The sequence below is a fragment of the Saccopteryx leptura genome, chromosome 1 (assembly GCF_036850995.1).
Source record: "Saccopteryx leptura isolate mSacLep1 chromosome 1, mSacLep1_pri_phased_curated, whole genome shotgun sequence".
Lineage (NCBI taxonomy): Eukaryota > Metazoa > Chordata > Mammalia > Chiroptera > Emballonuridae > Saccopteryx > Saccopteryx leptura.
Genome location: NC_089503.1, coordinates 175,767,728 through 175,787,412, shown reverse-complemented (window position 1 = coordinate 175,787,412; position 19,685 = coordinate 175,767,728). Strand labels below are relative to the sequence as shown.

The window sequence follows — 19,685 nt, the reverse complement described above, 5'->3', positions numbered from 1 at the left end:
CATTGTGTTTCCGCTACCTCCATCTTTCTTAAAGTAGATTATCAATAGCAGGACACTCAATTACCTTGAGTAAAACAAAGCTTCCAAAATGTAAGGGCTCACAGGATACACAGATACATAGGTGAGCAACACAAGAGACCAAAGAAGAGTCCCCTTCACTTGGCTTTGGAGAGAATTCTGACTCAGACACAACCTAACCTTTACTCCACATCTCCAGTCCAGCAAGGCTCGCCAACCCCCTGGTCGTTTGAAGCCAGGTGCATTTCATTCCTGGTTCCACCCTTTCTGGCCTTTGCTTTCCTTGAACATTTGGACAAGTAGGGTTGCAAGTCCCTCTCTGGGTCTCACACTGAGAGGTTCAGACCACCACGTATTCACTTCCTTTGTCCGTATCTCACGGGGTCATCAGCTGGATCACTCTAGACAAGCCTTTCACTTATTGAGGGCTCATAAACTCAGAGCTAATTTTGTGTGCGGCCTGTGCTCTCACTTCTCTACAGTTTTGCTGTTGCAGGCACGCCAGAGAAATTTAGTAGGAACACACTGAAGGGTGCAGCATCCCCTCCATTGGATCGGGTACGCAAAATGGAGGTTGTTTTCCTCCATGAAAATCTACTGTTCACCATGGGGGTAGAGAAGTGATGAGCCCCAGGCAGGGAGGGATCTGGGCATCTTTAAAATAAAGTGAATTCAGGGCAATAAGAGACAAGAACTTGATCAAGAGTCAAGACAAACATTTGACTTATTTTATAATTTTGCCTAGAGCTGCCTCTGTTTTTGTCCACTTAGGGTTCATAGCTATTCAGAGATATGATACTATCAGATTCTGTTAACAAATTGAAACCTTCCCTTGTATTAGTTATTTATTTTATTTTATTTATTCATTTTTAGAGAGGAGAGAGAGAGGGAGAGAGAGAGACAGAGAAAGAGAGAGAGGAGAGAGAGACGGGGGGGGGGAGGAGCTGGAAGCATCAACTCCCATATGTGCCTTGACCAGGCAAGCCCAGGGTTTCGAACCAGTGACCTCAGCATTTCCAGGTCGACGCTTTATCCACTGCGCCACCACAGGTCAGGCTTAGTTATTTTTTTAAGAAGTTATATTTACCTCTCTGCTCTCTAAATCCACCTTTTTTCTTAAGAAAGAGTTGGCTACAATAAGGAGGGCTTCTTCTGGCCACTTCTCATACCAATCGATTGTGCAGGCGCTAATCATGGAAGAATATACTCTACAATTCTGGCGGAAGTTAGGTCCTGTAGGACTCATTATCATGAAAATATGCAAATTTTTAAGTACTCTCTGAAAATGAATGAAAATTGAAGTTGTTTAAAATGTAACCCATTGCTTTGAAAAAAAAAATTATATCGAAAAGTCCATTTAACCCTTGTTACAATTCTTTCCTTAATGAGTAGACCAGAGGCTGAGCAACTGCGCCACTACCAGAGCCCTTCTAAAGGAAATGACGATTTCCCCAGAGCTCTCCTGGGAAAGCAGATGGTTCCGCTGTGGGTGACCCCGTCCTTTGGCATAGACTGTAGGGAAGATACTGAACTCCAGAACATCCCTTGTATAAACCAAATCTTCAGAGGGGGTCTGGTGCTAGAGTTTTGTTCAGTAGGGACCCTATATCAAATACTGATGGATCTATTTAACTCTTTCCTCTGGGTTAGTGTGCATTTAAGATGCAAAAAAACCCAAAGTGAGACCCGGTCAGATGAATTAAAGCTGAAAGATACAGAGAGAAGCAGAGACCAATGTTATGGGTAGAGCCCCAGGGAGACATTAATCAACTCCTACAGCTGAAGAATTACAGCTAAGCAGTATAACCTCTGATGGAACTGTGCAGGTCCCAGGCAGAGTGTTAGTTTCCATGTCCTGTGCCTGCGTCCATTCCCCCCCATAAGACCTGGCCGTGCTCCTGCTGCTGTCCTGGGCTTCCTGCAGGGACCAGCCACGGGGCACAGATTCCTTCCTCATTCCCTATGCCGCGTCAAATCATTACTGTAAGGCACTTCAAGTCATTTTATGTAATTAAAATTGGTTTCTAACTGGGATTCTAGGTTTATCTTTTATTTCTGGAGTGCGCTATTTTCCACATTCCAAATCGGGACTTCTCTATTTTTTACCTGTTGCTATCTATTAGATGAACCGACTTAGTAACAAGCCACAGGGGGGCCACAAGCTATCAGGATAAGTGCTGTCCTTCTTTCTACCAAGTCATTTTAAAACATAACCCAATCCAAGCACCCATTCATGTGATATTCTTCTCTCCAGCTCATGGATTCTATTTCTGGGACTTTTGCATCTTCCTCCTGTGCCAGATCACCAAGTATCAATATCTGGTGAGAAATAGAGGGCTGACCAGTTTAGTTTTCAAAAGACTCCGTAAGAGGCAGAAATGGGCACCAGAAATAAGCTGACTTGTGTCACTTCCCCAGTGAACACTTAGGTCTGGGTAATCATATCCATCTGTTCATTAAGCCACTGGTCAGTCATCATGCCTTAAAGTCACGGAAAGCTGAGGTCATCGTTCTAGTTCATCTTGTTTTTCAAACTGGTCCTTTCATACCCACCTGGCTGCTGAGTGCATTGTGAATTTCACTTGCTTTTCCCCACTGATTTCTTTCTGTGCCCATCACCTCCTGGCCAAGTGCAGGGCTAGTTGAAAATCCTTGCTTCTTGCCCTGGCCGGCTGGCTCAGTGGTAGAGCGTCAGCCCATTGTGTGGATGTCCTAGGTTCAATTCCCAGTCAGGACACATAGGAGAGGTGCCCATCTGCTTCTCCATCCCTCCCTCTCTTGCTTCTCTCTTGCTCTCTCACTCTCTCTTTCCCTTTCCCCTCATGCAGCCACGGCTCAATTGAAGTAAATTGGCCCCAGGTACTGAGAGCTCCATGGCCTCGCCTCAGGCAGCGCCATGAGCTTGGTTGCTGAGCAACGGAGCAATGCTCCAGATGGGCAGAGCATCACCCCCTAGTGGGCTTGTCCGGTGGATCCCACACAGGATGCCTGCAGAAGTCTGTCTCTCTGCCTCCCTTTCTCTCACTGAATAAAACAAATAAAAATAAATAAATAAATCTTGTTTCTTGCTTATCCACACTTGTTACCAACATGACTAAAATGAAAACCCCATAAGCTAGGAAGGAATCCCAGTGTAAGAAATCACCGTGGGGTCTCATCCGTCACTACCTCCAGCTGGTAGTACTTTTTTAACCCATTGATAGTGAGGCCTAGATCTCGTTAATCTTTGGCTTGCCTAAGAGTAGTGTGTGTCTGTGTGCAGGGATGGCAGTCATTATTTTAGTTTTAAAAACTCATTTAAAAAACTAAAGAAATTACCCAAGTTGCAAGTCATGTACAGAATAACAAACACAGTCTGCTTTAAACTTAACAGAATGATGTAATAAAAGTCAATCCACAGAAAAAAAGTACCTTTTGGAAGACTGAAAGTAAAGCTTGCCTACTTTCAATATAACTGGTCTGCTCAGTGAGAGATCTGATCCTCAGGACAAGAGAGTCCAGCTCCTCATTTTCAAATATGTCCGGTATTTTTCCCAAATTCAGAATGCTGTTCAAGTCTTCCAAAAATGCCTCCTTGGGTGAAACATATAGCTGTCTCATAAATAGGTAAATTAAATACACCAAGCAATAGTTTTAAGAAGAATTGAGGTTAGTTTTTTCTTTTAAAACTAAACTTCTCTTAATTCAAACCCATCAAAAAATTTAAAAAATATATATATATATTTTCTGAGTCAAATAAGCTTCATTCATCCATTCATTGATGCAAACATTAGAGAAACACATGTTTGGTTCTGACAGTCTGCCAACACCTGTGTGACTACTCACTGGGTCAAGAGGGACAGGAAGGGTGGAGCCGGTAATGACCTGAGCAGTGACTCTCTTCCCTCAAGCAGTGTCCTAGAGGCTCTTTTTTAAATTTATGATTTTAATTTGTGTTTACATAGATTCAAGTGTCCCACCGAATATATCTTCCCCCACCCCCTTATTCCCCCTTGCCCCCCACATGCCCCCTCCCCCCTTCCCTCCAGGATTTGCTGTCCTGTTCTCTGTAATGCTGTGTTATGTATATAATTTCATTAATCTCTTTCCCATCTCTGATCCCATCTTTTCTTCTACTTTCCCTCTAGTCCCTTTGATCCCACCTCTGCCTCTGTTCCATTGCTCAGTTCACATTGTTCATTGGATTCCTCAAATGAGTGAGGTCACATGGTATTTTTTTTTCTCTGCCTGGCTTATTTCATTTAGCATAATAGTTTCTAGGTCTACCATGTTGTTGTGAAAGGTAATATTTCCTTCTTCCTCACGACCGCGTAGTATTACATTGTGTATATGTACCACTGCTTTCTAATCCACTTGTCCACTGATGGACACTTGAGCTATTTCCAGATCTTGGCTATTGTAAACAATGCTGCAGTAAACATGGGGGTGCATTTTTCTTTTGAATCAGTGATTTGGTATTCATAAGATATATTCCTAAAAGTGGGATAGCTGGGTCAAAGGGCAGTTCCATTTTTAATTTCTTGAGGAATCTCCATACTGTTTTCTATAGTGGCTACACCAGTCTGCATTTCCACCAGCAGTGCAGGGGAGTTCCCTTTTCTCCACATCCTCATCAGCACTTATTATGTGTTGTTTTGTTAATGAGCGCCATTCTGACTGGTGTGAGGTGATATCTCATTGTGGTTTTAATTTGCATTTCCCTAATCATTAGTGATGTTGAGCATTTTTTCATATGTCTACTGGGCATCTGTATGTCCTCTTTGGAGAAGTATCCATTTCTTTTGCCCATTTTTGATTGGATTGTTTATCTTTCTGGTGTTGACTTTTACAAGTTTTTTATAAATTTTGGTTGTTAACCCCTTATCAGACATATTGGCAAATATATTCTTCCACTGTGTGGGTTGTCTTTCTATTTTCTTAATGATGTCTTTTGCTGTGAAAAAGCTTTTTAGTTTGATACAGTCCCATTTGTTCATCCTGTCCTTTATTTCACTTGCCTGTGAAAATAAATCAGCAAAAATATTACTACAAGAGATATCGGAGAGTTTACTGCCTATGTTTTCTTCTAAAATGTTTATGGTTTCACGAATTACATTTAAGTCTTTTAACCAGTTTGAGTTTACTTTTGTGAAGGGTGTAAGTTGGTGATACAGTTTCATTTTTTTGCAAGTAAGTACCTGACTAACTTTCTCAACACCATTTGTTAAATAGACTGTCTTTACTCCATTGTATGCTCTTACTTCCTTTGTCAAATATCAGTTGTCCATATAGGTGTGGGTTTATTTCTGATTCTTAGTTCTGTTCCATTGATCTGTATGCCTGTTCTTATGCCAGTACCAAGCTGTTTTGAGTACGATGGCTTTGTAGTATAACTTGATATCAGAAAATGTGATACCTCCCACATTATTCTTTTTCAGGATTGCTGAAGCTATTCATGTTCTTTTTTGGTTCCATATAAATTTTTGGAATATTTGTTCTATATACTTGAAGTATGTCATTGGTATTTTAATAGGAACTGCATTGAATTTATAGATTGCTTTGGGTAATATAGACATTTTATTTTTTTATTTATTTTTTTTAAATGAATTTTTATTAATGGTAATGGGATGACATTAATAAATCAGGGTACATATATTCAAAGAAAACATGTCTAGGTTATTTTGTCATTAGATTATGTTGCATACCCCTCGCCCAAAGTCAGATTGTCCTTCGCCATCCTCTATCTAGTTCTCTGTGCCCCTCCCCCTCCCCCTAACTCTCCCCCTGTCCTCCCTCCCCCCACCCCTGGTAACCACCACACTCTTGTCCATGTCTCTTAGTCTCATTTTTATGTTCCACCAATGTATGGAATCATGTAGTTCTTGTTTTTTTCTGATTTACTTATTTCACTCCTTATAATGTTATCAAGATCCCACCATTTTGCTGTAAATGATCTGATGTCATCATTTCTTATGGCTGAGTAGTATTCCATAGTGTATATGTGCCACATCTTCTTTATCCAGTCTTCTATTGAAGGGCTTTTGGGTTGTTTCCATGTCTTGGCCACTGTGAACAGTGCTGCAATGAACATGGGGCTACATGTGTCTTCACGTATCAATGTTTCTGAGGTTTTGGGGTATATACCCAGTAGAGGGATTGCTGGGTCATAAGGTAGTTCTATTTGAAGTTTTTTGAGGAACCACCATACTTTCCTCCATAATGGTTGTACTATTTTACAGTCCCACCAACAGTGAATGAGGGTTCCTTTTTCTCCACAGCCTCTCCAACATTTGCTATTACCCGTCTTGTTGATAATAGCTAATCTAACAGGGGTGAGGTGGTATCTCATTGTAGTTTTGATTTGCATTTCCCTAATAACTAATGAAGCTGAGCATCTTTTCATATATCTGTTGGCCATTTGTATCTCTTCCTGGGAGAAGTGTCTCTTCATGTCCTCTTCCCATTTTTTTATTGGATTGTTTGTTTGTTTGTTGTTGAGTTTTATGAGTTCTTTGTAAATTTTGGATATTAGGCCCTTATCTGAGCTGTTGTTTGAAAATATCATTTCCCATTTAGTTGGCTGTCTGTTTATTTTGATATCAGTTTCTCTTGCTGAGCAAAAACTTTTTATTCTGATGTAGTCCCATTCATTTATCTTTGCCTTCACTTCTCTTGCCATTGGAGTCAAGTTCATAAAATGTTCTTTAAAACCCAGGTCCATGAGTTTAGTACCTATGTCTTCTTCTATGTACTTTATTGTTTCAGGTCTTATATTTAGGTCTTTGATCCATTTTGAATTAATTTTAGTACACGGGGACAGGCTGTAGTCGAGTGTCATTCTTTTGCATGTGGCTTTCCAGTTTTCCCAACACCATTTGTTGAAGAGGCTTTCTTTTCTCCATTGTGTGTTGTTGGCCCCTTTATCAAAGATTATTTGACCATATATATGTGGTTTTATTTCTGGGCTTTCTATTCTGTTCCATTGGTCTGAGTGTCTATTTTTCTGCCAATACCATGCTGTTTTGATTATCGTGGCCCTATAATATAGTTTAAAGTCAGGTATTGTAATGCCCCCAGCTTCATTCTTTTTCCTTAGGATTGTTTTGGCTATTCGGGGTTTTTTATAGTTCCATATAAATCTGATGATTTTTTGTTCCATTTCTTTAAAAAATCTCATAGGGATTTTGATGGGAATTGCATTAAATTTGTATATTGCTTTGGGTAATATGGCCATTTTGATTATATTTATTCTTCCTATCCAAGAACAAGGAATATTTTTCCATCTCATTGTATCTTTTTTGATTATCCTTAACAATGTTTTGTAATTTTCATTATATAGGTCCTTTACATTCTTTGTTATGTTTATTCCTAGGTATTTTATTTTTTTTGTTGCAATCGTGAAGGGGATTATTTTTTTGAGTTCGTTTTCTAATATTTCATTGTTGGCATATAGAAAGGCTATGGACTTTTGTATGTTAATTTTGTATCCTGCGACCTTACTGTATTGGTTTATTGTTTCTAATAATCTTTTTGTGGAGTCCTTCGGGTTTTCGATGTATAGGATCATATCATCAGCAAAAAGTGATACCTTTACTTCTTCTTTTCCGATATGGATGCCTTTTATTTCTTTGTCTTGTCTGATTGCTCTGGCCAGAACTTCTAGCACCACGTTAAATAAGAGTGGAGAGAGTGGACAACCCTGTCTTGTTCCTGATTTAAGGTAGAAAGTCCTCAGTTTTATGCCGTTTAAAATGATGTTGGCTGATGGTTTATCATATATGGCCTTTATCATGTTGAGATATTTTCCTTCTATACCCATTTTGTTGAGAGTCTTAAACATAAAATTGTGTTGTATTTTATCAAAAGCCTTTTCTGCATCTATTGATAAGATCATGTGGTTTTTGTTCTTTGTTTTGTTGATATGGTGTATTACGTTAACCGTTTTGCGTATGTTGAACCATCCTTGAGATTCTGGGATGAATCCCACTTGATCATGATGTATTATTTTTTTAATATGTTGTTGTATTCGGTTTGCCAGTATTTTGTTTAGAATTTTAGCATCTGTATTCATTAGAGATATTGGTCTGTAGTTTTCTTTCTTTGTGCCATCCTTGCCAGGTTTTGGTATGAGGGTTATGTTGGCCTCATAAAATGTGTTTGGAAGTATTGCTTCTTCTTCAATTTTTTGGAAGACTTTGTGTAGAATAGAAACCAAGTCTTCTTTGAATGTTTGATAGAATTCACTAGTATAACCGTCTGGGCCTGGACTTTTATTTTTGGGGAGGTTTTTAATAATTTTTTCTATTTCCTCCCTGCTGATTGGTCTATTTAGGCTTTCTGCTTCTTCATGACTCAGTCTAGGAAGGTTGTATTGTTCTAGGAATTTATCCATTTCTTCTAGATTGTTGTATTTGGTGGCATATAATTTTTCATAGTATTCTACAATAATTCTTTGTATATCTATGATGTCTGTGGTGATCTCTCCTCTTTCATTTTGGATTTTATTTATTTGAGTCCTGTGCCTTTTTTCCTTGGTGAGTCTTGCCAACGGTTTGTCAATTTTGTTGATCTTTTCAAAGAACCAGATCCTTGTTTTATTGATTTTTTCTATAGTTTTTCTGTTCTCTATTTCATTTATTTCTGCTCTGATTTTTATTATCTCCTTTCTTCGGCTGGTTTTGGGTTGTCTTTGTTCTTCTTTTTCTAGTTCCTTAAGGTGTGAAGTTAAGTGGTTTACTTCGGCTCTCTCTTGTTTGTTCATATAGGCCTGAAGTGATATGAACTTTCCTCTTATTACTGCTTTTGCTGCATCCCAGAGATTCTGATATGTCGTATTTTCATTTTCATTTGTCTGTATATATCTTTTGATCTCTGCGCTTATTTCTTCTTTGACCCATTCATTTTTTAGAAGTATGTGGTTTAGTTTCCACATTTTTGTGGGTTTTTCCCCCTCTTTTTTGCAGTTGAATTCTAGTTTCAAGGCTTTATGATCAGAAAATATGCTTGGTACAATTTCAATTTTTCTAAATTTGCTGATATTGTCTTTGTGGCCCAACATATGGTCAATTCTTGAGAATGTTCCATGTACACTAGAGAAAAATGTATACTCTGTCGCTTTGGGATGAAGTGTCCTGTAGATGTCTATCATATCCAGGTGTTCTAGTATTTCGTTTAAGGCCACTATATCTTTATTGATTCTCTGTTTGGATGACCGATCTAGAGCCGTCAGCGGAGTATTGAGGTCTCCAAGTATGATTGTATTTTTGTTAGTTTTTGTTTTAAGGTCAGTAAGTAGCTGTCTTATATATTTTGGTGCTCCTTGGTTTGGTGCATATATATTAAGGATTGTCATGTCTTCTTGATTCAGTGTCCCCTTAATCATTATGAAATGACCATTTTTGTCTCTGAGTACTTTTTCTGTCTTGTAGTCAGCATTATCAGATATGAGTATTGCTACACCTGCTTTTTTTTGGGTGTTGTTTGCTTGGAGTATTGTTTTCCAGCCTTTCACTTTGAATTTGTTTTTATCCTTGTTGCTTAGATGTGTTTCTTGTAGGCAGCATATAGTTGGATTTTCTTTTTTAATCCATTCTGCTACTCTGTGTCTTTTTATTGGTAAGTTTAATCCATTTACATTTAGTGTAATTATTGACACTTGTGGGTTCCCTACTGCCATTTTATTTATTGCTTTCTGTTAGTTTTGTATCTAGTTTGATTCTTCTCTTTTGTTTTTCTATCATTTGTTTTTGTTTGTTTGTGTTCCATACTTCTTTCCTCTGTTGCTACCTTTTTTAAGTCAAGTGTTTTTGTGGTGGTTTTTTCAAGGGTGGTTACCATTAAGTAATGAAAAGGGTACCTACCATATTCATTGTAGTACCCTATCTTATAAGTATTTCTGCACTTCATCGTCCTTTGCTACTGTTAATCTCCATCCTCTCCCCCCTTTTTTTCCTTTGTTGTCACAGTTTAAGTTTGGTTTTATTGTGTTCTTGGTGGAGCTGTTACTTGTGGTGTTGTTTTCTTTTGTTCTTTGAATCTGGTTGGAAAACCCCCTTTAGTATTTCCTGGAGTGGGGGCTTTCTGTTGATAAATTCTCTCATCTTTTCTGAATTTGTGAATGTTTTTATATCTCCTTCATACTTGAAGGATAGCTTTGATGGGTATAGTATTCGTGGCTGAAAGTTCCTCTCTTTCAGGGCTTTAAATATTGGGGTCCACTCTCTTCTAGCTTGTAGAGTTTCTGCTGAGAAATCTGATGATAATCTAATAGGCCTTCCTTTATATGTTGTACTCTTCTTTTCCCTGGCTGCCTTGAGAATTTTTTCTTTGTCATTGGTTTGTGTCATCTTTATTATGATGTGCCTTGGAGTGGGTTTGTTGGGGTTAAGAAAACTCGGTGTTCTCTTTGCTTCTTGAATTTGAGGCTTTAGTTCTTTCCACAGGCTTGGGAAGTTCTCGTCTATTATTTGTTTGAGTATATTCTCCATTCCATTTTCTTTCTCTTCTCCCTCTGATATACCTATTATTCTTATGTTATTCTTTCTGATGGAGTCAGACAATTCCTGTAGGGCTTTCTCGTTTTTTATTATTTTTGAGTCTCTTTCTTCTTCTCTCTGTTGTGCCTCAAGTTGTTTGTCTTCTATTTCACTAATCCTATCTTCAATCCGGGCTGTTCTGCTAGCTAAGCTTGTTACCTCGTTTTTCAGCTCGTGAATTGAGTTTTTCATTTCTGTTTGATTTGTTTTTATAGTTTCAATTTCCTTGGTAATATATTCTTTGTGTTCACTGAGTTGTTTTCTGATCTCCCTATATTGCCTTTCTGTGTTTTCTTGTATATCTCTGAGTATTTTTAAGATTTCTATTTTAAATTCTGTCATTTAGCTCCAAGGCTTCCAATATGTTAAGTCTTTTCTCCATAGATTTTTCCACATCTATTTGTGTTACCTCTCTTTCTTTTGTATCCATAATATTCGATTTCCTCTTTCTTATTGGCATCTGAGGGTGGTCTTGTTGATAGCACTAATTAGAATTAATAAAGAGTAAAAAGTAAAAAAAAAAAAAAAAAAAAAAAAAAGGTAAAACACCCCACAAAAAAAACAGTAATAATTTATTATTTCCCCCTTTTTTTCTTTCTTCTCTTTCCCTCCTCTCCCCTCCTCAGGGAAATATCGTGCCTATAATGGAGGGCCTGATTTGGGGTGAAGAGTTCAAGGGGCAAAAAAAGGGGAGTAGGGACCTACTAAATGCAAAAAAAAAAAAAAAAAAAAAAAAGGAAGAAAATCTTAGACAAGCATAAGATGATTTGCTTGTGAGTGATGGTCAACTAAGAGATATAATGAGAGGGATAAGAGGGAACCAGAAAAAAGGGCAAAAAAAAGAATAATAAAGAAGAAAATAATAAAAATGATAAGTAAAAATCTGTTGTATTAAGTGGAGCGAAGACTAAATACAAGGGAGACCTTGGGTTGGGAGGACCCAAAATGTCACAAAAATAAACAAACAAGAAAAAAACAAAAACAAAAGCGAAAAAGAAAAATAAAGCCAAAAAAAGCCTTGAGTCCCAAATTAACTAATTTGTTCGTGATTGAGGATTAAATGGGATGAAAGTAAAACGAGAAAAGAAAAAACAAATAGAAAGGAAAAAATAAGAAAAAGAGAAAAACGAAGGAAGAAATAAAAAAGGAAGAGAAAAAAACAAGATAAAGCAAAACAAAATAAAACAAAAGAGGAGAGAGTGAGAGTTAAGTGTTTTGGAGTATAACCTTAAAGGAGGGTGAGGATGAAGAAGAGAAATAAAATGTAACACTTATGGGTAGTGTAGTTCAAGAAAAGGGAAGCATAATATGGGCAGAGAATAGAAGGACCGAGGTGGAGGAAATAAAGGCAATAAGATAGAAGAAACAAACAACAACAACAACAACAACAAAAAATTTGTGGAACAAGTTGTAAAGTCTGTGGATTTTTCTTGATTTTGAGATGTTAACTTCTTCCTTTTTCTTTTCTCTCCCTCTTCCTGGTCGGTGACTCTACCCCAGGCTCTGCCCCTGTGTCACACTTAGGTAGGGATTTGCAGTTGATGGGATTCTATGGCAATGTCATATAATTGGCTTTAGTCTTGCTGGTAGTCAAGGCTTGTTGGCGTTTGCAGGGTCCAACGATGAGAGAGTTTGCTTTCCTGGATTCTCTCTCCTAGTCCCCCCTTCCTGAATTAGCAGCCTGGTGATCCAGCTATAAGGCTGCCACTGCTTCTGCCTGGGGAGTAAGAGGCTCAAAGAGCTGGGAAATCCCCACTCTATCCCCACTCAGTGCAAGGCTTTGGGAAAGGCTCTGGCAGTCAGAGCCTCCAGTGTAATCAGGCGGGGGTGGGAGTCAATTGTTGTCAAGGTGACTGTTCAGCGCCTAGCATTCAGTTGGACCTCTCAACCCAGGCTTTCCACACTTTGTAGCCTGTTTCGGCTGGGAAGAAGAGGCACTAGTCTCTGCTTGCGACTAGTGTAGTATAGATCTTATTATCTGCCAAGTCCTTCTTGTTAGCGTTTATCCTTGAATATAGAGGCTCTATCAATCAGAAGTTGCCCCCGCCCCTTTAGCGAGAGGCACTAAAAAATATCACGCCTCTTGTCTTGGGTCGCTGAACTGAGAGAGATCTTATCAATTAGAACCGAGGGTGCGCAGATTTCACGGGTTAAGCTAATTTCAGTGATTGGGTCGCAGCTGTGCTCCTGAAGGTATTTCAGGCTGCCTGCGCGCGCCCCTCCCCCAACGCTTGATTGTTAGCTTGAATGGCTGGGTGAGGTGCCCCGCCCACGGAGAGAATCTCCCAAGTAGGGAATACCGCCCTGGGGCCTCTCCCGCTCCCCCCGCTGCTGGCGGCTGGGGCGCACCGGGCGCAGGATGATGGGGCACCCTGGGTGTGCGGGCCAGCACGGCGCTCTGGGCGCGTGGAATGCCCAGGGTACACGCGCAAATGGGTTGCTCCGGGCACCGATGGCTGGCGACTCTCACTCGCAGTGCCGGGCCTCTGGGAACGTTAGCGGTGCTCGCTCTGCAACCGGACCGGGCGCGCCAGCGGCTGCTCGCCGCTCCGGAGTGTGGGCGGTGCTCGCTCTGCAACTGAACCGGGCGCGCGCCTGCGGCTGCTCGCGGCTGCTCGCGGCTGCTGCTGGCGGCGGCTGCTGGCGGCTGCTGCTCGCGGCTGCTGCTGGTGGCGGCTGCTCGCGGCTGCTGCTCGCGGCTCCTGAGTGTGGGCTGACTCACCACAGGCGCACTTCCTCGCGGCTTGAATGAACGTCCCTGCGGTAGCTTCCTCCACACCCTCGTCTCTCAGATTCAAATGATAACAGTCCTTTTGCTTTCAGTTTTTGTGGAACTCCGGAATGCTCCGAGGATAAATTTTCCTGTTTCTAGTTGATAAATTTGTTGTGATTTGGGGGAGATCTGTCGGATGCGCTGCTCACGGCGCCATTTCCGTGACGTCACTCAATATAGACATTTTAATGATGTTTATTCTTCCTATCCATGAACATGATATATGCTTCCATTTGTTTGTATCTTCCTTGATTTCCTTTAACAATGTTTTATAATTTTCTGAGTATAAGTCTTTAACCTCTTTGGTTAAATTTACTCACAGGTACTTTTTTTTGTTACAATAGTGAAGGGGATTGTTTTCTTAATTTCTCTTTCAGATAATTCATTGTTGGTGTATATAAATGCCACTGATTTCTGAATATTGATTTTATATCCTACCACCTTGCTGAATTCATTTATCAGGTCCAGTAGGTTTTTTGACTGAAACTTTAGAGTTTTCTATGTATAGTATCATATAATCAGCAAATAATGATAGTTTTACTTTTTCTTTTCCAATTTGGATGCCTTTTATTTCTTTTTCTTGTCTGATTGCTATGGCTAGGACTTCCAGGACTATGTTGAGTAAGAGTGGTGAAAGGGGGCACCCCTGCCTTGTCCTGATCTTAAGGAGATTTCTTTTCATTTTTGCCCATTGAGTATGATGTTGGCTGTGGGTTTGTCATAGATAGCCTTTATCATACCTTTATGAGGTATGATTCCTGTTTCCCCCTTTGCTGAGAGTTTTGATCATAAATGGGTGCTGGATTTTATCAAATGCTTTTTCTGCATCTATAGATATTATCATGTGATTTTTATCCTTTCTTTTGTTTATGTGATGAATCACATTGCTTGATTTGTGGATATTGTACCAGCCTTGCCTCCCCAGAGTAAATCCCACCTGATCATGATGTACGATTTTTTTTCATATATTGCTGGATCCAGTTTGCTAATATATATTTTGTTGAGGATTTTAGCATCTGAATTCATCAAGGATATTGGTCTATAGTTTTCTTTCTTTGTAGTGTATTTGCCATGTTTTGGAATCAGTATTATGCTTGTCTCATAAAAGGAGTTTGGAAGTCTTCCCTCCTCTTGAATTTTTTGAAATAGCTTGAGAAGGATAGGAGATAGTTCTTTGAATATTTGGTAAAATTTGCTGGTGAAGCCATCTGGCCCAGAACTTTTGTTTTTTGGGAGTTTTTTGATAACTGTTTTAATCTCATTTGATAAAATCGGTCTGTTTAAGTTTTCTGATTCTTCTATATTGATTTTTGAAAGATTATATGTTTTGAGGAATTTGTCCATTTTGCCTAGGTTGTCTAATTTTATGGCATATAGTTCTTCATAGTATTTTCTTACAATCCTTTGTATTTCTGGTGTGTCAGTTGTTACTTCTCCTCTCTCATTTCTAATTTTGTTTGAGTCTTCTCTCTTTTTTTCTTGGTGAGCCTGGTTAAAGGTTCATCAATCTTGTTTACCTTTTCAAAGAACCAGCTCCTGGTTTTATCGATCCTCTGTATTGCTTTTTTAGCCTCTATGTGATTTGTTATTATTATTAATAATCTTTATTATTTCCTTCCTTCTACTTCCTCAGGGTTTTACTTGCTGTTCTTTTTCTAGTTCTTTTAGATGGAGGGTTAAATTGTTTGAGCTTTTTCTAGCTTCTTAAGGTATGCCTGTTGTGCTATGAACTTCAGGACTGCTTTTGCTGTGTCTCATAAATTTTGAGTTGTTGTATGTTTGTTTTCATTTGTTTCAAGGAAATTTTTTATTTCTTCCTTGATCTTATTGTTAACCCATTCATTATTTAATAACATGGTATTTAGTTCCCAAGTGTTTGAGTGTTTTTCAATTTTTCTATTGTAGTTGATTTCTAGTTTCATGCCATTGTGATCCAAGAAGATGCTTGATACAATTTCAATCTTCTTAAATTTGTTGAGACTCATTTTGTGTCCTAGCATGTGGTCTATCCTAGAGAATGTACCATGAGCACTTGAAAAAAATGTATATTCTGCTGCTTTAGGGTGAAAAGTTCTGAAGATATCTATTAAATCCAGTTATGTAGTGTGTCCTTAAAGGTTGCTGTTTCTTTGTTAATTTTCTTTCTTGAGGATCTATCTAGTGATGTTAGTGGGGTATTGAAATCCCCTACTATTATAGTATTGCTGTTGATTTCGCCCTTCAAATCCATCAAAATCTGCTTCATATATTTAGGTGCTCCTATATTAGGTGTGTAGATATATTTATAACAGTTATATCTTCCTGTTGGATTGCTCCCTTTATCATTATGTAGTGACCTTCTTTATTCCTTACTATAGCCTTTGTTTTAAAGTCTATTTTGTCTGATGTAAGTATTGCTACCCAGCTTTTTTTTCATTTCTATTTGCATGAAATATTTTTTCTATCCCTTTACTTTCAGTCTATGTGTATCTTTTATTTTGAGGTGTGTCTCTTATAGACAGCATATGTATGAGTCCTGTTTTCTTATCCATGCAGCTACCCTATGTCTTTTGATTAGAGCATTTAATCCATATCCATTTAAGGTTATTATTGATATGTAGTTGTTTATTGCCATTTTATTCTTTAAATCTACATTCCTCTTTTACTAGATTTTCTCCCCCTTTGTTCCATTTATAGCAGGCCCCTTAACATTTCTTGTAGCATTGGTTTGGTTGTAATAAATTCCTTGAGTTTTCTCTTGTCTGGGAAGCTTTTTATTTCTCCTTCAATTTTAAATGATAGCCTTCTTGGATATAGAAGTCTTGGTTGTAGGCTCTTGTTTTGCATTACTTTGACTATTTCTTGCCATTCCTTTCTGGCTTCTAATGTTTCTGTTGAAAAGTCAGATGTCATCCTTATGGGGGCTCCTCTGTAGGTAACTGACTGCTTTTGTCTTAAAGCTTTTAGTATTCTTTCTTTATCTCTTAATTTTTGTATTTTAATTATGATGTGTCTTGGTGTTGGCCTTTTTGGGTTCATCCTTAATGGAACTCTATGTGCTTCTTGAACTTGTGTAATACATCAACTTTTGTGTGTGAATGCCACACAGACTAGGATTATTTTTCAACCAAGTTTGGCTCTATACAGGGTTCCCAATCAAACAGAAAAGGTAAAATAATCTCTACCAGAGGAGTTATAAGTAGTATGAACATTTTGAGTTTGAGAATAAACCAAACTTTCTTTAACAACAACAACAACAAAAAAGCATCCTTAGGCTTGTTGGCTCCTAGGGATACTCCTCAGACACTCACAGGTTTCAGGTATCTCTGCCCAGGTGAGGGTGGGTGGAGCTGGTGGGGACCGTCTCAAGTAGAGACCCCCAGCAGTGACATGGGGATAGCTGCTTTCCTGTCTCACCTGAGTCATGAGGGAAAACCACTAAAGCTCATTAACACACTGATTATTACCCACTTGTTGAGAGTTTAGCTCAGGTACTCCATGGTGTTGCTGCCTCCATTTTGTCAAGAGTTTAGCTCAGGTACTCCATGGTGTTGCTGCCTCCATTTTGTTTGATCAAGAGGCCTGCAGAAGACTTAGATGCCAGCCCCATCATTTATGTGCATGCCTTAGCTAGCAGCCCAGAGACTCACAAACAAAGGTAGGCTCCTGATAGGACTTCTCAACAGCCCTTGTGATTGACAGTCTCCAGGCCTTCCAGAGCCTGTATGACTTCTGTATTCTTTAGATAATACTCCCCCATGGGGCTTACCAAAGCTCTACTCTTTGGGTTTAAGTGGATCAATCTGACCCTAGTCCAGAAAACACATGGACCCTCAGAAAGACATGTGCCCCAGGTCCTGCCCCTCTCTCCATCTGCTCCCTGCCTTTGCATCTCCATGTGGCCCCTTGTGATGCTCTGTGTACTTTTTCCAGGACCTGTGAGCAATAGACTCCTCTATTTCTATTTGTCTTGTGCTCTGTTTTTGAACTATGACTCACCATCTGGCACCCTGTGCTCCACCACTTAACATATGTTAGTTTTACAAAGTCATAACTCCATTTTATTAATTCACATAAAAAGCAACGACATGGTCAGCAGAAACCTGGGAATTGTGGAAAGGAGATCCAAAGACCAGGAAGTCTGGAATCACAGAGGAGTCATGTTCAACTCAGTTTTGATCTGGTTGTGGAAAACTATGTCTTAAATTACAACAATAGGTTCCCAGCATGGGAGAAACTACATTTTCTGAGACCCAGAAGGAAAGAATCTGGTAGAAATCTCCACCTGATCAACAGAGGAGGGTATTTAAATTTGGGGAGACTACAGTCAAACCAGAAAAGGGGGACATTATGGAGTGCAGCAGATATGACATGGCACTTGGGTTTACTCTCAAAATATGACATAAAAAACACAGCTCTAGAGAGAGAGGCCCAGAATTAGGAAAAGAAACAAGATGAGGGTCTGAACAGTACTAATAACTATACATGTCTGGCTCATAGATAATAAATAATGTCTCCTTGAAATTTTGCCACAGAGAAGTTAAATACAATCTAATTATATTTTGGCTGTGGAAGGGTGTAACTTAGGCAAAATAACACTTTCTTAAAAGCGGGGATAATTAACATTTTTGTTTGTTTAGAAGTAAAGTATGTCCTGCAAGGAAAGTCCTTACTGGATGGCAAAATTAAGAAGGATGGAGGAGAGAAGCAGGAGCCCTCACTCCACAAGTGCACACTACAGACTATGTGGTCAGATACAGATAGTGTTTCTTTGTTTGTTTTTTAAGCATGATTACAAAACTAATTCAGGTACAAGATGGCTACCTTTATCTCTATAGACAAATTACTTCTAATTGCCAAACACCCATCTTTGGTCAATTAAAATGAAAATTATAAAGACAAAGAAACTGCTTTTGTTGTGATGCATATGCAAAACTATCAACATAATGATTACAAATACATATACTTTATGGATTATAATGGTATAAGAACAGAAAATAATGAAAATAATTGATATAGTAGTTAATATGATTATAGATCAATATATTCTTTTCAAATATTAGATGGGGTATTATTTAAATAACAAATAATAAAGACAATAAAATACTTACCTGATCTAGCTTTAAATTAGAAACTATCAAAGCAGTAGGGTTCCCTTCTAGTCCTGCTTGAATAAACACCTTTTTAAAGTCTTCTTTGAATTCCATGTAGGCATAATTGTGAGTTATAGGCATGTGGTACACTTTGTATTCTGTCAAATAACAGGCCAAGGTTGTACAACTTTCTTTTCCACATCCATCTATTCCAATCTTTGAAAGAAGAAAAAAAAATCCAAGCTATGATTCCTATATATGTTCTGGGTATCTTTCACTGAATAGTTTTCAGTCTAGGTATGCTATAGATTTAGACAGCAAAAATACCTTAGACTATTTTTTATAATCTTCTTGGGAGATACAGTAAACATCAAGTATTTTATCAAAATTTATTAAGAAATTCATAGAATCAAGATTTTCATCTTTCCTTTTGAAATATATAACTTCACCAGAAAAGATAATCAGGAAAAATAGCATATATAGGCTTATAACTAATAGTTATGTCACTGTCAATATTTCATTCTTTATAAAAATTTAGATAGGTCTTTTCTCATTTATTTTGAGCAGTAAAAACTTAAGAGTTTTTGGTAATGATGAAAAAGTACTACCTTTTTAAACAGCTTTGTTGAGATATAATTTACAGACTACATCTGTTTTAAGTGTACAATTCAATGGTTACTCTAGGAATTATACTTTATACTTTAACAATCTACTCCAGATGAACACTAACTTGATTCCTAGAAAGTCTGCCCTAATAGAGCCCCATTTTCTTCTTCTTTTTCTGCTATTATTATATGTACTCTTTGTTATAATCCTATGAATAGTTTTATAATTAATATTTCATGCAACTGTTTTTTAAAGCAATTAAAAGAAAAAAATATTTATGCCTTCTGATCTCCAATGTGTCTGATGATGTCAGCTGTTAATCCTGTTAAGATTTACCAATACATGATGATCTGTTTTCCTGATGCCTTCATAATTTTTCTCTTTGTCCTTATTTTTAACTAGTTTGACTATGATGTGACAACGTGTGGACATACTTGTGTTTATCTAACTTGAAGTTTCTTCAACTACCACTGAATTTCTTGGTGTAAATATTAATGTCTTGGACATTATTTTTACAATTTTTTTTCTGTTCCTCTTCTTTCTTTTTTACTTCCTTACCTATTCAACTAATGCTTTCATCTGAATGACTAATCTGACTGTGATCATTTGTTTCCTTTAAAAAATCTGTTTTAGGAGGGTTCAAAAAAAGGAGAAAGGAAGACAAGATGGCGATGGAGTAGGCAGACGTACCAACTTCCACCT

The 19,685-nt window shown here is 38.2% G+C and overlaps 1 protein-coding gene across 1 annotated transcript in view; it reads right to left on the bottom strand.

The window, feature by feature from the left end:
• Window positions 1-19,685, bottom strand: part of DNAH14 (dynein axonemal heavy chain 14) — a 227,336-nt gene that overhangs the window by 69,961 nt on the left and 137,690 nt on the right. Inside the window, exons 54-56 of the mRNA XM_066360143.1 lie at window positions 18,396-18,593; window positions 3,430-3,591; window positions 1,106-1,297 (exon numbers count right to left, since the gene is read on the bottom strand). Coding sequence (XP_066216240.1) covers window positions 1,106-1,297; window positions 3,430-3,591; window positions 18,396-18,593 — 552 coding nt within the window. The remainder of the gene's footprint in view (window positions 1-1,105; window positions 1,298-3,429; window positions 3,592-18,395; window positions 18,594-19,685) is intronic.